The sequence below is a fragment of the Siniperca chuatsi genome, linkage group LG22, assembly GCF_020085105.1.
Source record: "Siniperca chuatsi isolate FFG_IHB_CAS linkage group LG22, ASM2008510v1, whole genome shotgun sequence".
NCBI lineage: Eukaryota > Metazoa > Chordata > Actinopteri > Centrarchiformes > Sinipercidae > Siniperca > Siniperca chuatsi.
Genome location: NC_058063.1, coordinates 22,051,253 through 22,068,436, shown reverse-complemented (window position 1 = coordinate 22,068,436; position 17,184 = coordinate 22,051,253). Strand labels below are relative to the sequence as shown.

General features: G+C 39.9%; 2 protein-coding genes across 5 annotated transcripts; one reads left to right on the top strand and one right to left on the bottom strand.

Annotated features, from left to right (window-relative positions):
• Positions 1-677: 677 nt before the first annotated feature.
• Positions 678-12,332, bottom strand: LOC122870200 (low affinity immunoglobulin gamma Fc region receptor II-a-like). 4 transcript variants are annotated; one of them, XM_044184186.1, is made up of 11 exons: positions 11,930-11,961; positions 8,321-8,450; positions 7,710-7,769; positions 4,260-4,523; positions 3,866-4,111; positions 3,592-3,663; positions 2,899-3,030; positions 2,683-2,757; positions 2,435-2,509; positions 2,188-2,262; positions 678-1,688 (listed from the first exon to the last, which is right to left on the bottom strand). In XM_044184186.1, exons 2-10 carry the CDS (start codon positions 8,349-8,351, stop codon positions 2,204-2,206), a joined length of 1,014 nt encoding a protein of 337 aa, XP_044040121.1. In that variant the 5' UTR covers positions 8,352-8,450; positions 11,930-11,961; the 3' UTR covers positions 678-1,688; positions 2,188-2,203. The 4 variants fall into 4 exon arrangements, with proteins under 4 accessions (XP_044040121.1, XP_044040119.1, XP_044040120.1 ...); XM_044184184.1 differs by lacking the exon at positions 2,188-2,262 and having other exon boundaries at positions 8,321-8,435; positions 11,930-12,332; XM_044184185.1 differs by having other exon boundaries at positions 678-2,262.
• LOC122870086 (uncharacterized protein DDB_G0290301-like) lies at positions 10,133-16,972 on the top strand. The gene is given in 7 exon segments (XM_044183828.1): positions 10,133-10,275; positions 10,643-10,760; positions 12,533-12,874; positions 13,094-13,186; positions 13,189-13,356; positions 13,469-13,588; positions 14,422-16,972. Coding segments are annotated over 6 exon segments (3,375 nt in total). The 5' UTR covers positions 10,133-10,275; positions 10,643-10,648; the 3' UTR covers positions 16,962-16,972.
• The last annotated feature ends 212 nt before the right edge of the window (positions 16,973-17,184 follow it).

Genomic DNA, 17,184 nt, shown 5'->3' with positions numbered 1-17,184 from the left:
CGGCAAACTTTAAGATTCTCTGCATGCATTTTGAGGCCTAGATTGCCATTATCAAAAGTTAGAAGCACTTTTGTGGCATTATGGTGGGATTAGACTATCAAGGTTTGAATTGATCAAATGAAAGTCCAACTCAAAGATCACAATACACATCTCATCCTCAAGCATGCACAGGGGTGTGTGTGTCTACATAGTTTTGGCCATAAAGTGTAGAGAAAAGCTTGACATGTCTGCTAATTTTCTGCCGGGGGCAGGAGGGACTGTCTAATTTGTCCCTGTCTAAGATAGATGTCTCTGTGTTCAAGAAGGAGAAGGGACATACAAACAGTATCTCAGTGCTGCCCCTATAAGGCCTCTTAGTAGAAACATGGGACAACGTTAGTTATGGAAATGTTATTCAATTCCTATCTACATTAACATGACTGCTTTGTCACCCTCAACCTCCCAGTAAGTAACATCATATTGAGGGGAACTGTGTTTTGTGGCTATTAACTTGCACCTGTTTCAGGTCACCACAGCGAGTCTATTTAAAATCTGCAGCAGCTTTAGCAAAGCAAGGTGGTTTAACTGTTCAACCTTCATAAACGGAAACCTCGTATTAATAGACACTGATGCTGTGAGCTAGCTGAAGCTCTCAGATGAAGACTTGTGATGATGAGAAGCCATTTATTGTTGATCCTTGTAAGATATTCTGCTATCAAACTGTTCATGGAAAGCCACAGGAAGAGAGAAAACTCACCAAACAAGTAAAGTGTATTACAACGGAGTAGTTTTTTTATTCCATGTGAATTATTATGTTAGAAATGTACTTAAGTAATAGAAAACATACCTCAACTATTAACATAACAGAACATAAAGAAAGGTAACAGACCAAATGCAAACATTATTTCCAAGTGACAGGTTATGCACTTTGTAATGCAAAAACAAAAACAAAAACAAACAAAAAAGCTTGCGCTTTGATTCAGATAGAATTTAAAACCAAAACATACTGTACTCCTGTTAAACTGAATGACTACCCGGTATAATACTCTACTAAACATATGTTGCATACTGAAGAGTACCAACTAAAGTACTAAACACTAAAAGCTACTTAAAGCAAAGTTTATTTAAAAGTCTCTCAATTACTGTAATCACTTCATTGCACATTTCGCATGATGTAAGCAGTTCCTCTGTCTCCTTTAGTAAAGTGATTCTACCTTAGTGATCTGTAAGACACACGGGAAATACGGAGATAAAAGAAGTTCATGCACAATACAATATTTCAAAGAGTAAGTGCATGCAGTCTATTAATGCTGCATTTGCTGCCATCTCTGTTCACACCCTGTACACTTGACAATGCAGAATAGTGCAACGCTACATACAGCTGCTCACATGTACAACTGTGTTCAGTAAATTTAGTAAAACCTACCACTAGGGGAAAGTGAAAAAAACATGTTTTACAGACAGTGGTTTTAATACCACACTGAGTATCAGGTTACCTTCTCTTCCTTTCCTGCCCTTATGTGTTTATAATACAAAGATCTCATAAAAAATATTTAGTCAAATGTTTATTAAAGTTGTATAAAAGGCCAGTGTTACGCTCTACTCTGCTACCTCCTGGGTGGAGGCATATTGGTGATACTGATCTGTTAAAGTTGGGTCTGTAGCTGCAGAGGGAGCTGATGTCACTGTGAAGCTGGATACCCCTGATCCTGGAAATACAGAAACAAATGAACGTGTCTCAGCCTTTTGTTAGACTTGTTCATCATAGAAACCAAAAATTAGAAAATCATGTTTTTGTTTTGTTTTCATTGGCTCTGCCCCATTGATTTGCTCGTAACACTAAGGAAAGGAGATGATTTGTCAGTGAAACAACCCATGGCACTGTTACAAAATGACTCATATGAACATTTTCTAAACTGACACTTCTGTTGTCAGGTATTCAGTTCAGGAATAAAAAGTCTTCAAGTTGTGTTTTGACAGGCACATTTTGTTCCTGGTGTCCATAAAGTAATGAAAAATGTGACTGTGACCGTTTTTCATAATAACTAAGATGTGACAGAATGAACCAGACTAAAGAAGTAAATGCCCGAGAGTTCAAAGAAACTCTTTTAGTAATGTTGTAAATGTGTAAATGTGCCCTTAGGTACTGTCTTGAGAAATGAATTTAATCTGCTGCATGGTCCTAAATCATTAAAATAACATAGTAACCATTCTGGAGAGCTTGTTAAGTGCCATCGACGGTGAAAGTGGAGAGAAAAGATTGAAACAAGTGTTCATCCTTATCTGAAAAAGAGACACAAAGTCAGTATGAGACAAATCAACATCTACAGCATTACATTATACTGTAGCATGTTAAACCTTCATATAAACACAGGCTGGTTTTGACCTAATGTCAGAATGCTACTTTGGTCCTGTGGGGGACTGCAGACTGAAGGCGTCAAGGGGCCCATCTTACCTTTTTCTGTCTGTGGTGTTGGGCTGTGGTTTGTGTCGAGACAGAGGCTCAAATTATCAGCAGCGTCTGCAGCGTCTAAAACAAAACACCATGTATGATGTACTTAGATGATGTGAATTTGTGAAACAGAGGATCTCAAACATTTGTGATAGTGTCATCTATCTAGTTGCAACTGCTGCTACTGTTGTTGAACTTTGAATGCAGACAAAGTACTATTTAGCACTTTGTGTCAAAGTGCATTCAATTACCTTTCTTTTTCTTGCCTTTTTTGACGACAGCGTACATGTCCTTGTTGGGCTCATTCACCTTTGCCTCTAGTAAGACTGAAACATAAAGGACAAAGTTTATCATCATCCTGGCGACTATTTCAGCAGAATGATTTTGTAGAATAATTTAAACTCAATTTAAGTGAGGTATTGTAGGTAGACATATGTACACAGATATAAATAGTACAAAAAAAAAACCTGCGTGTAAATGTAGCTGTTTCTTCCAGTAAAGTAGTCCCATCACCAGCAGCTGCAGAACCAATATGACAGTGACGAGGATCCACAGCAGGAGGTAGTAATGGCGGGAAAAATTAATTTCTTTGTCAGATGCTGGAAAGATGACAAAAAGTATTTTCTTCAAAAGAAGGATCTGTTTTTGTGAGACAGGGTGCAGAAGTTTATAAGTCGATACATCATTTTCTACACCTTTTTTACTCTGCTATTTATCTGCTAGCCACTAACAGATTCAGTTTGCTTGAAATGAACTAGTTCGTACCAAGGCTGCCACAATTAGTTAATCAATCGATTTTTTGAACTGCAAATTAATCAGCTATTTTCATAATCAATTAATCATTTAAGTCATTTTTAAAGTTTTTCAGTTTTGGACAGTTAGTTAGACAAAGCAAGACATTTAAATTTTCTGACATATTATGGACCAAACGATTAACGATTATTTCAGAAAGTAATTTGCAGATGAATCAATAGTGAAACTAATTGTTAGTTGCAGCCCTAGTTTGTACAACATGTGGACCACATCTCAAGACAAAAGTGTTTATACCTGTTTTGATTTCTGCCCACCTGCTTATACTATTTTGGCTTTGGTTGTCTGCTCTGACTGTTTGCTGAACACTGTTATGATCAACGACCTAGTAAACGTTACTTTTACCTTACCTGTTCTGTCTGTGTGTTGTGCGTTTGAGTCCTCACTTTGTTTCACTGAGCCATTATACTTTGGGATCTCCACTAGAATTTAAAATAAAGTTCTGTGAGTTCAGTGTTTAGGAGATGACAGCAGTTAACATGACCAACAGCATCAGTATGCTGCACGCAGCTGTACAACAATTAAAAAACATAGCACTTCCACGTGTAATGTGTTATTTAAATTCACTATATGTAGAATTTGAATTGATACACCAGTTTCTGTACAATACATGCAGAGTCTCACCTCTGACGGACAGCCGGCTCCCTGGTGATTCTCCAGCTGCAGAGATTCTGCACTTGTAGAGGCCGTCATCAGACTTGGAAACACTGTGGATGGTCATGTGTCCTGTGGAACTGGTCCCAATGAGGAGGCCATCTTTATAGAAATCAGCTGTGAGGTTGGAGGAAGTCTCCCTCTTTCTGCAGCTCAGAGTCACAGCATCTCCCTCCATCACAGGAAGAGCAGGACTCTCCAGGATCACAGAACCAGCTGAACAACATTACAACACGTTTAGAATCAGAAGTGCAATAAACAGTGTACTTTTATATATTTAAATACAGAATGAGGGCTTGAGGTAACATTTTTGTCATTAATATATTTTGGTTTTAGAGTTGAAATCTACATACAATCAACATACCAGTGACAGTGATGCTGACAGTGTTGCTTCTCTCTCCTCCTCCACCTTCACACCAGTATTCTCCACTGTCTGATGCCAAGGCGTAGTCAATTGCGTAGGTCACGGTTGTTGTCACTGTGCACTTTGAACATTTTGGAATGAATTCCTTGATGTTCCTCACTTTCCATCCAGCTGAGACATTAAACCCCTCACAGGTAAAATTGACAGAATCGTATTCAAAGAGCTGCAGTCTGGTTGGAACGATACGAACAGCTGCATCTGACACTGAGAAACAGAACAACATAAATTAAACAAGGTGCATACTATAGTAAAAAAGAAAAAACACAGTGGAAAGTAGCAGCAGGTGCAGTCCCCCATTAGTAGTCAGAATACCGATCTGTTCAGTCACAGTGCTGCTCTCAGAAGCATTTTGACAATGCTTATAGCCCAATACACAATGTAGATAGTTATGATTATATATTGTAAGAAAGTCACGTTAATATCAAGCAGAGTATCTGTAGCCCAGACAATGAACTGTTAGCTGTGGGACTCCGGCCATATTATCTGCCACGTGAATTTTCACATGCCATTGTTGTGGCTGTTTACATCCCTCCCTCTGCTAACCCGGCATCGGCGTGCAACGCCATTCACACCGCCATAGCACATCTACAGACTCAACACCCGAGTGCACTCATATTAATCTCGGGTGACTTCAACCATGTCAGTGTTTCAACAACACTGACTAATTTCACCCAGTATGTGAGTTATCCTACTAGAGAGGAGAGGACACTGGATCTGCTGTATGCTAACATTAAGGATGCATACAGCTCTTCCCCCCTCACCCCCCTGGGTAGGTCAGACCACAACCTGGTTCACCTCAAACCCTGCTATATGCCTCTGGTTAAAAGGCAGCCTGCGACCACAAGGACAGTGAGGAGATGGTCAGGGGAGGCCTATGAGACACTGCAGGAAAACAAACTGGGATGTACTCTGTGACCCTCATGGAGAGGACATTGATGGGCTCACTGAGTGCATTACTGGCTACATTAACTTCTGTGTGGACTGCAATGTCCCAACTAAGATGGTCCATTGTTATCCAAATAACAAACCGTGGGTAACAAAGGACATCAAAGACATCCTGAATGCCAAGAGGAGGGCCTTTACTGATGGTAATAGGGAGGAGGTGAGGGCAATCCAGGCTAACCTGAAGGTGAAAATCAGGGAGGCCAAGGAGAAGTACAGGAGGAAGCTGGAGCAGAAACTCCAGCAGAACAACATGAGGGAGGTCTGGAGCGGCATGAAAACCATCACTGGCTTCAGACTGACTGGCAGCAGAGGAGTTGAAGGCAGAGTGGACAGGGCCAACGAACTTAATCTGTTTTTTAACAGATTCGACACACCGGTTCCTGCTCATCCCCCCTCTAACTCTGCTGCTGTCGGTCCTCAAGCTCCTTTGAGTACTCTGCTCCCCCCCTCCCCATCAGGCTAACGGCCCTCTTCACACTAATGCCTTCACTGGGGCCCCTCAGGGGACTGTCCTCTCTCCCTTCCTCTTCACCAGTCCTGCCACCTTCAGACGTTTTCTGATGACTCTGCTGTGGTGGGATGTATCAGCGGTGGTGAGGAGTTTGAGTACAGAGCTGTGGTGGGGAACTTTGTCTCATGGTGTGAGCAGAACCATCTCCAGCTCAATGCGACAAAGTCTAAGGAGTGAATGCTGAAGATGTTTTATGAGTCTGTGGTGGCCAGTGCTATCCTGTATGCTGTTGCATGCTGGGGCAGCAGGTTAAGGGTAGCGGACGCCAACAGACCCGTAAGGCCAGTGACATTGTGGGGGTGGAGCTGGACTCTCTGTCAGTGGTGTCAGAGAGGAGGATGCTGGCCAAACTACATGCCATCTTGGACAGTGTCTCCCACCCACTCCATGACGTGCTGGTCAAGCAAAGGAGCACCTTCAGCTGAAGACTCATCCCCCCAAAAAGCACCACAGAGCGCCACAGGAAGTCATTCCTGCCTGTGGCCATCAAACTCTTTAACTCCTCCCTCTAAGTATCAGTCTGTATGACCCTAGGTCACTTAACTGGACATTGATCATTACATCACTGCAATACTTGACATAATTGTGCAATATTCTGTGTACTACTCCCGTGCAATATTTAGTTTTCCCATGTTAGTTTTTCCTATTTATTGATATTGATATTATATACCTCCATTACTGCTGTGCAATATCTTAATCTCAATAAGCTACACTTAACTCGACAGTACATGCACCACTGCTTATTACTTATTACTTATATTATTACATTTTATTATTATACCGTATTATCATCATCAACCAGTAAACCCACTTGGTACTTCACACTTATTTTATTTTATACTTATACCCACCTGGTACTTAATTTATTTTCTGACCTGTTTTTATAGTTTTTATTGTGTATTGTATTATATTTTTGCTAGTACTTTCTCCTGTGTGCACTGACGTGAAGGCGAGCTGCTGTAACAAAGATTTTCCCTTCGGGGATCAATAAAGTATTTCGGATTCTGATTCTGATTGACACGAAGTGTAAAAATATGCTTTGACTCAGCGAGTGATCTATTCTGTCAGAGACACTTGAGATTATTGACTAAAGTTCATGGCTGAAACATGTCTGGTGTAGACAGGACTTATTTATGTAGAACTGTCAAAACAACAGTTTTACTTCATGGGGCATAAATGAAGACATGAACATTGAAAGACATAGACAAAAGGTAAAATAATAACCAGAAAAGACAAGGTAATACCATTGCCAGGGAGCCCTGATAACAAAGGTTCTGTCACCTCTAGTTGGTATCCTGGACATAGGAACAGGGAGGAAACCCTGAACAGATGAACCCAGACTGTGATCCGACTCATAAGGGGTCAGAAGTTCAGAAATGTACAGTAGTATGGAGCTAGATATATCAGTTAGCCTGTAGTGTAATTAGATAGTAAAAATCTCTAATTATTGTTAAAATGAACCTGCAGCCACTGAAGAAAACCTTAGATGGGTGTAGTTGCGTTTTCTTGAACTGGTTAAAACACTTGCTTTTACATTTTGGATCAGTTGTGGTTGAAAGAGAGAATTTTTGCTTGAATTGTTGAAATTCAAATGAGACAAGATAAAAACATGAATAACTTTCTTTAGCAGTAAAACAGCACTTTGCAGGTTTTAAACTACAGGCTTTTGATTGACAAACTACCAAGATTATTATGAATCAATAAAAATGATCTCATATTCATGAGATGCAGGCAGCGATTAGGCTGCTGGAGTTGTGCTACTGGTGAATTAGCAGAGTGTCATCAGCATAATAGTGAGTTCCTTGACGCTCTAATTCCCCAATTGGAAGAATAATTTCCATGACTCAGTTTTTATAGCTATAGGGTAAGGGTTGGGAACAGTTTTAACAACAATATAAGTTTTATATCCCATGACATTTGAAAGTGCTACTTACCAGATGTCTGAGGATAACTTAGCTGAACATGTGCAACCAGCAGCATCAAAACAGTCATCACTGGAGTGACAAAAGAAGAGAGTATATATACTATAGATGTTTTATACGTAGAATTTATATTTAATCACTAAAACATATAATCATTGTAGACACATCTTTACAAATTTTTATAACCTACTGTTGGGCAGCTGCTTAACAATTAAAATGCAAATTATAACAAGTGGAAAGTTCAGATATTTTTCATATGATGGATTTAATTAAATGCTTTGATCATTCGCAAAACCTAACTATAATTTGGCAAAAAGCCTCCATAAAAGACACCTGACACAAATTAGATATAAGTTGTTGGTGGGTTAAGTGAAAATCTCAATGTAATCAATATCTGTTTCATATGTTGATTCTTACAGAGGAACTTCTTTAATACTACAAGTACATAATCAGATGGATCCAGACACCGCACAGTAAAAGAGATATATTCAACTTAGTCATTTATCTCTTTCTCTCTGAACTTGTGGAGAATTCTTAAATAAAATTATATGTTGCCATCATTTTTTTAATTTAGTTTACTGTTATTCATATAGAGAAAGAAGAAATGGGGTGTCAGTACTCACACAGTCTGATGCAGAGAGCTTTAGCCTCCATGTTGTCTTGCTGCTGACTGTCTGAGCGTCAGGCTGAATCAAAGCTAAATGCAGTATAGTGCACGTAGTTGAGAACCTCCTCTTCCTGTGCAGATTATTTCTGTTATGATTATTATTTCTATTATTAAGAAGACTTAGCTCCAGTTTTACAAACATTTCTATGAGGCAGATGTACTCCAGAACAATGAATTATCTTAGATTTGGACATAAAGGGGCTTTGGGCAAAACAGGGCACAACAAATCACTTGCAGTGGGCTTTAGACATCAGTCCCCTTTGATTTCTGCAACACCCTACAGCTACAACTTGGCTTTTTCCTTAGGCATTATTAGAGTCCACATGGAGCCAAGCATAACCATCTGTCAATCAAATGTTCTCATATATAGTGTTTTGGCACCTTAGTATATACAATCCCCATCATGGGAGGTACAGATGCATCAGAGTGCTATTAGTTAGTTTCTAGGACTGTCTCATTTTACTACAAACTGAAACGTGTGCCATCAGAATAATTTTAAAGATGCTATAGTCACTTAAAAAAAGTACAAAGGCTTTACAATACAACACAAATACAAACAATTTCACTTATAAACCAAAACCTGATAATGGGAAGTCATGCCAAGGTGCTGGTGCATCCCAGCTGCTCTATTTGGTGCTGCAGAACAGTAATAGTGAGTATGCATCTGGACCAACATGCAGCTGGTAACTTTATATATGAGTACATTTCTTTTCTATTGACTGCTTACAGTACATATATTGATACTTGACCACATGGTTGCTTTGACCAACAGAAAAAAATAGTGATAAAGACTGATTATGAGGTAAAACCCCATCATCCTTCAGTCCTGGTGCTAGGGAGGGGAAAGAGATGGGTGCTTCAAGAGGCAAGCTTCAGGAACATGTGGGTGTTCTGTTTATAGACTGGATACAAGAGTCTACAGCCATGCTAGTGGCTCTGTGAGGCTGCACAGCAGTGTTTTGAGCTAAATGCTAATGTCAGCGTGCTTAACATGCTTATAATGGCAATGGTAACATATATCATATATCATGTTTACCACGTTCACTATCTTAGTTTAGCATGCTAACATTTAACATTTCACTGATTGGATAGTAAAGAGGGAGGAGAGAGGGAAAAGAGTGTAACTTAGCATTGCAGTGATTGGTAAGAGTCAAGTATCTTCCTGTTTGAACTGAGATAAATGGTGGAGACATGCATAAGAAGTCCGACTCTGCCCCCTGCTGACCAGTCATCTATCATACTTTCTATTAGGTTGACACAATACAGGAACCGTTGTCAATGTTCCTGTTTCACTGGCTTCAGATGTAATTATGTGTTATGATGGTGGTTATCAGCTACCTGGCAACTGGATCAAAGTGCAGCCTCTTGTTTATATGTAACACATTAACAAAGGCACTAAAATCATCTAAAGGCCACAGCACAGAGACATTCACAAATACAGTATGGTTAGTCGACACTCACTGGTTTGACAACTTCACCCTGTAAGGTCCACAGCTGCAAAATTACATCATTACAAATTACAAAATTGACAATTACATCACTTTTAGCTATCCTTTTAGCTTTTTTTTAAGACCAAATTTACATAGTCAATGGATCCCACGGTTTATCCTTGCAATGGTAGTGGATATGTGCTTAGCAGGTTGAAATGTTATTTGCAGTCACTTGTAATTGTGCAGTAATTAGTTCTGTAGTTTATTTTTCTGCCAACCCCAAAGAAGCATGATACTGAATCAATGGACGTCCAGGTATAAAAAACTATTAATACATCAACCCTTTTTACAACAGGTCAGACAGACTTGAATCTAATAGGCTGATAGGGACTGCAGTAGATAAGATAGAGCAGGTGCAGTATTTGGTTGATTTAACGACTTTGACCGTGTGCAGATTGCTGACTGAGAAAACGTGCAAAAGGTAAGAAATAATTTTTAAATGAAACTTTTCCTGCTATGATTTGATTTTTAATTCAGAGGAAATTGTACTTTTTTAAAAATTAAAACAATTTTGCCGTCACAGATGGTCCACTATTGAACACAACTCATTGTTCACAGACCGAGTAGGCTGACGTATGCACTCAAAATTGTAAATGTTTTTTAAACATAGGCTATGTCATCATTTATATATATCTCAAAAGGAATAAGTTAAGTAATATTATTTTAAATGTTTTACGGAAATTTCTCTTTTAAGAAATCAATATGTTTATTTTGCCAGAATGTCAAAAAAGATTTTGTCCACATGACCTTTTTTCTGAATTTATTTTGTGGTTTATTTCAATTTTCAGCACTGCATGATGCGTCACCAGACGGACAGACTGTCCTGTAAATCTCAACGCAGTGTTTTCAGCACTTTGATTTTCCATCATGCTGTTGTCCTCCTTCTCCTGACAAACTCGCTTGGAGGTAACGTATACATAAATATGTTGATAAAAGGTCATTATTGTAGAATTTATTGTGGAATTCAATTGGAGTTAATAACCTGCACTACATACTATGTATGTACTAAATATGGAGGAGAAAACATTAGAAACACCTCTCACTAAAATGCAGTAGAATACAAATCCACCACTAACTACGACCTCAGTAATAAACAATTAAGAAATTTGTAAAAGTGGTTTATGGGAGACGGTTGTATTGAATTGCATTAGATTGTACATGTGTACCAAATAAAAATGATACTATAAATTCTATTGAAATATTGACTGCACCACTAATGCTTAATCAGAGGAGATGATCATATCTGAGGTCATTTGGATCCGAATGGATACCAACACTGCCTTTTGAATGTGTGAGTATGATTTGCAATGTATGTAGAAAACCAAATCTGTATTCTTATTGTTATTATTGTCATTGAATACTGAATACTAAATACCAAACACATCACTGGATGCTTTTTAGTTATTTACAAGTTGACTTGCTGTTGAGTAAATGGACTGTACTATAACTACTCGAAGCGCTTCAACTACATATCACATTCACACACTGATGGCAGGTGCCAACTGCTCACCAGTTGAAAGAAAGTAACACATTCACACACACCGAAGGCCCTCGGGAGCAATTTGGGGTTCAGTATCTTGCCCAAGACATGTGGACTGGCAGATGCCGGGATCAAACCACCAACTTTCTGATTGGTGGACGACCCGCTCTACCACTAAGCCACAGTTGCAGAGTGTTCTGTATTGTACTAAGAGCACTGCGTAATGTAAGCCAGCACCATGGAATCTCACCTAATTAACTGAAGTGTTGGCACTGATAGTTCCTGTCAGGTATTTGCCTTTGCTTTTACAAAATTACTTTTGTTTCTAATTCTTCAATTTTGCATTTGGATTTTTATGGCCTTGAGACTTTGTAGGGCCGATACTTGGTACCCACCAGATCACTGGCTGCTGCTTACTATTTTTACTATATTTATTTTATTACAGACATGCTGTTGTGCTCAGTACTCAGATGTACTGTGAGCTCAGCATGATTTTAGTTTCCAGTGCACCATGCTCAGACTGTTACACAATGTTGCTATTTAAGCAGCACTGACAGACATTTCTCAAAGGCCTTGAATGCAGAAATAATCTCACCTGTTGCAGTTCAGCCACAGTGAGGAGCGCCATGCTCTCACTGTGCAGATAAGCTCTGTGGTGAAAATGAAAGTGAAAAGAACTTGTTTGTTTAACTGATGTGGCTTGTTTGACTTTGGATGGACAGTTAGATAACTTGTTGACCTAGATAATGTCCAGGTTGTACATAAGTTTGTATGTATGAGCGGGAAGTGCGGAGGCTTATCATTAACTTGTTCCTGTGTTGTTCAGTGGAGAGTTTATTGAAATGATCAAAGGTGCTGCTGGTTTGGTGATCCTCTAACCTTTCCTTTGGTGCCATCATCAGTCAATATTTAAATTTAAACTGAAGACAACTAAAGACATTCCCATCAGCCTCAGATGTACTTTGCTGTGATTGATTTTTCTAATTAGCAAATATAAGCATGCAAACACTCTAAACTAACATGGTGAACATGGTAAATATTATATCTGCTTGGCATGAGCATGTTAGCATGTTGATTATAGCATTTAGCTTAAAATATATTGTAGACATTGTTTCTGTCTTGTTGTCTTTTAGAGAATAGGAAGTTTAGTCAGTTCTTACCACAGCAGGCATTATAAAAACAGGTGTTTCTTCCCCAGGTCAGTCTCAGGTGATTGGTCAACCTCAGACAATAGTGGCAATGGTCGGTGATGACATCACTTTGCCATGCCATGTGAGACCTGCCACGGATGCCGTTAACGAGATGCTGGAGTGGACGAGACCTGACCTGAACCCCAGATTTGTCTATTTGAGGCGGTTTGGTAAAGACCATCTGGTGGATCAAAACCCATCCTACAAGGGGAGGACATCAGTGTCCACTGACGGACTGAAACAGGGAGACATTTCCCTGAAACTCTCCAAAGTGAAACTCTTTGATGAGGGAACATACAGATGCTTCATTCCACGATTAAATACACAATCTAGTGTTCAGCTTGTTGTTGGTAAGGAAACGTACATGTTGGTGGAGCATGCTCTTCAGAATTATTTTTCATCATCTAGGGGAGGGTTTTTGTATGCAACACTTTATGTACAGTCACAGCCCTTCACACTGAAAACACACAACTGACTAAAGCATAACTTTTGTTTTGTGACGTTACAGTCTACATGAAAACTGTATAATACAAGAATTATTCTCTGGCTTTTCTCTTTCTTATTATCAGGCGCTGTCATTGAGATGACCAAAGTCAGCAGTGGAGTGTTACAGTGTGAGTCTGCAGGCTGGTATCCAGAGCCTGAGGTGCTCTGGCTGGACGGTGAGGAAAACTCATCTCTGCTGGACCTACAGAGACAGTCAGAGGTCCTGATGACCTCTATACTGTCAGCAGCAGAGTGACTGTGGAGAAGAGACACGGCAACAGCTTCACCTGTAGAGTCCAACAGCAGAACATCAACCAGACCAGAGAGACACACATCCATGTTCCAGGTAGGAAAGATTTCTAAATTTATGACATGATCACTGTTTTAGCTCCAAACAGCTGATGTTTAAAGTAGTAGTTTAAATAAAAATTATGTTGTTCTGTGTTTTATCATTTCAGATGATTTCTTCACAGACTCATCTACGTCACCTGATTTTTCCATCATCGGTTTGGTTGTTGGCATTCTGTTCATTCTTGCGGTTGCCTTTTTTGTATGGAAATGGAGACAAAACGGAATCAGTAAGTCAGTAGGATTAGGTCATCTGCAAAGAGAAGGCATTTGATTTGTGTATATGTTGTGACAAAGGACACCAGGGATATCTGACTGTTCCAGACATTTTGCATTCATCATAATTCATCCAAAAAAAAAAAAAGATATAGCAACCCTCCTTTACACCTCTTTTTTGGGAGGGAAATTTTTACAGAACATTTTGTTTGTTTTTGTACAGTGTGTTAAAATTAAATATAGATATGTATTAATTAATACATTCATTAATTTAATATCTTCTAATGGCAACAGTCAGATGTTGTTACAGCTTCTTTAGGAAGGCTTAGAAAGATTCAGATCACGTCATCTGCAACCAGAAGACATTTGAGTATCTAATAAAGGAGGCAAGGTATGTCTGACTGTTTTAGTTATTTTGCTAATTTGCATTGTGTGGAACCTTGAGGTCTAACAAACATGTGAAGTGCATATATTGCAATATGCATTGTTTCCTTCATGTTTACTAGCTTGCAGTCTTCCTCTTCCCTGCATTTGCTGGCACACTGCAGCAAACCTGGGCATGTTACTGCCACCTGTGGATCGGTAGAATAGTGTGACACCACTGGTAGGATGTATCGTGTCACCCGTGTGTGCATGCATGAACATCCGTCCTCGTGCACAGGATAAACAAACAGCTGACCCTTTCATTTTATGTTTTTATGTTTTTTTAAATTTAAATGTATTTATTTATTAATTTATCTTTTCTAATGAAAGATGTTTAAGTTTTTCCATCATATGCTTGTTGTGCCGTTGGTCTTTTTACATCTTTATGGCAAAACTGAATAGTGTTTACTGTTTCTGCTCACAGACAATAAGAAGCACCATGAGGATGAAGAAACGAAGGGAGGAGGAGAGAAGAAGAGCACCTCTATGAGTAATGATTCAGAACACATGTTACTGTTAGATGAAGAAACAGAGAGAGAAACTCACAGCAGAAAGACAAACAAGAATCAGAACAAGGTGGAAGAGGAAAATAAAACTGAATGTTTAAGTGAAGAAACAGGACGTTCATGCCAAACAGAGGAGGAAACACAGCAAGAGAAGCTCAGGACAGAAGGAGAAACTGAGTCTGAGTTTGTGATGGAGAACAGAAGACAGCAACATGAAGTCCAGACAGGAGGAAAGACAATGAACAGAGCGCAAGAGACCAAATCAGTAAGTGAAGAAACACAAGCTCCAGATCCAACAGACAGAGAAACACAGCATGAACAACCAGAGGATAATGTGGACAGGAGAAACAGAGCGGAGGAAACACAGTCTGTAAATACTGAAACAGAAGGTCAGGGTTTGAAGGATGGAGGAGGACGACAACAGCTGGTCACTGGAAGAAGAGAAGCAAAGATGGATCTTGACAAGGAAGATGAAGAGAAACTAGAATCTACAAATAACAAAACTTCAGGTCAGGGTGCAACTGAGGGAGAAAAACAAAATGAGACGCAGGCAGGAAGAGCGCTAAAAACTGGGGAAGAGACCAACGTGGCGAGTAATGAGACAGAGCGTTCAGGTCCACAAAAGACAGAAACACACAGAGAGCAGCCAGAGAAGAATGTGGACAAGAGAGATGAAGAAGAGGAAGAAGGTAAAGAGAAATTTGAATCTACAAATAACGAAACAGCAGGTCAGGGTGCAACTGAGGGAGAAAAACAAAATGAGACGCAGGCAGGAAGAGCGCTAAAAACTGGGGAAGAGACCAACGTGGCGAGTAGGCAAACAGAACGTCCAGGTCCACAAAAGACAGAAACACACAGAGAGCAGCCAGAGAAGAATGTGGACAAGAGAGATGAAGAAGAGGAAGAAGGTAAAGAAAAATTAGAATCTACAAATAATGAAACAGCAGGTCAGGGTGCAACTGAGGGAGAAAAACAAAATGAGACGCATGTAGGAAGAGCGCTAAAAACTGGGGAAGAGACCAATGTGGCAAGTAATGAAACAGAGCCTCCAGGTCCACGAAAGACAGAATCACGCAGAAAGCAGCCAGAGAAGAATGTGGACAAGAGAGATGATGAAGAGGAAGAAGGTAAAGAGAAATTTGAATCTACAAATAACGAAACAGCAGGTCAGGGTGCAACTGAGGGAGAAAAACAAAATGAGATGCAGGCAGGAAGAGCGCTAAAAACTGGGGAAGAGACCAACGTGGCGAGTAATGAAACAGAGCGTCCAGGTCCACGAAAGACAGAAACACACATAGAGCAGCCAGAGAAGAATGTGGACAAGAGAGATGAAGAAGAAGAAGAAGGTAAAGAGAAATTAGAATCTACAAATAACGAAACAGCAGGTCAGGGTGCAACTCACAGAGAAAAACAAAATGAGATGCAGGCAGGAAGAGCGCTAAAAACTGGGGAAGAGACCAACGTGGCGAGTAATCAAACAGAACGTTCAGGTCCACGAAAGACAGAAACACACAGAGAGCAGCCAGAGAAGAATGTGGACAAGAGAGATGAAGAAGAGGAAGAAGGTAAAGAGAAATTTGAATCTACAAATAACGAAACAGCAGGTCAGGGTGCAACTGAGGGAGAAAAACAAAATGAGATGCAGGCAGGAAGAGCGCTAAAAACTTGGGAAGAGACCAACGTGGCGAGTAATGAAACAGAGCGTCCAGGTCCACGAAAGACAGAAACACACATAGAGCAGCCAGAGAAGAATGTGGACAAGAGAGATGAAGAAGAGGAAGAAGGTAAAGAGAAATTAGAATCTACAAATAACGAAACAGCAGGTCAGGGTGCAACTCACAGAGAAAAACAAAATGAGATGCAGGCAGGAAGAGCGCTAAAAACTGGGGAAGAGACCAACGTGGCGAGTAATCAAACAGAACGTTCAGGTCCACGAAAGACAGAAACACACAGAGAGCAGCCAGAGAAGAATGTGGACAAGAGAGATGAAGAAGAGGAAGAAGGTAAAGAGAAATTTGAATCTACAAATAACGAAACAGCAGGTCAGGGTGCAACTGAGGGAGAAAAACAAAATGAGATGCAGGCAGGAAGAGCGCTAAAAACTTGGGAAGAGACCAACGTGGCAAGTAATGAAACAGAGCGTCCAGGTCCACGAAAGACAGAAACACACAGAGAGCAGCCAGAGAAGAATGTGGACAAGAGAGATGAAGAAGAGGAAGAAGGTAAAGAGAAATTAGAATCTACAAATAACGAAACAGCAGGTCAGGGTGCAACTCACAGAGAAAAACAAAATGAGATGCAGGCAGGAAGAGCGCTAAAAACTGGGGAAGAGACCAACGTGGCGAGTAATCAAACAGAACGTCCAGGTCAACGAAAGACAGAAACACACAGAGAGCAGCCAGAGAAGAATGTGGACAAGAGAGATGAAGAAGAGGAAGAAGGTAAAGAGAAATTTTAATCTACAAATAACGAAACAGCAGGTCAGGGTGCAACTGAGGGAGAAAAACTAAATGAGATGCAGGCAGGAAGAGCACTAAAAACTGGGGAAGAGACCAACGTGGCGAGTAATGAAACAGAAAGTCAGAAACAGAAAGACAGAAACACACATAGAGCACAAGAAACACAAGAAAATGATCTCCTAGGAGGGACAAAGAATGATTGTGAGAAGAAAGAAGAGGCTG

Excerpts from the sequence above, each read along its gene's own strand:
- LOC122870200 (XM_044184184.1), bottom strand. The coding sequence starts at position 8,351 with ATGGAGGCTAAAGCTCTCTGCATCAGACTGT. Across the intron at positions 2,758-2,898 it reads ACAGCTACATTTACACGCAG|TCTTACTAGAGGCAAAGGTG; the intron begins GTTTTTTTTTTG and ends TTTATGTTTCAG. Across the intron at positions 1,689-2,434 it reads AACACCACAGACAGAAAAAG|GATCAGGGGTATCCAGCTTC; the intron begins GTAAGATGGGCC and ends CTGTATTTCCAG.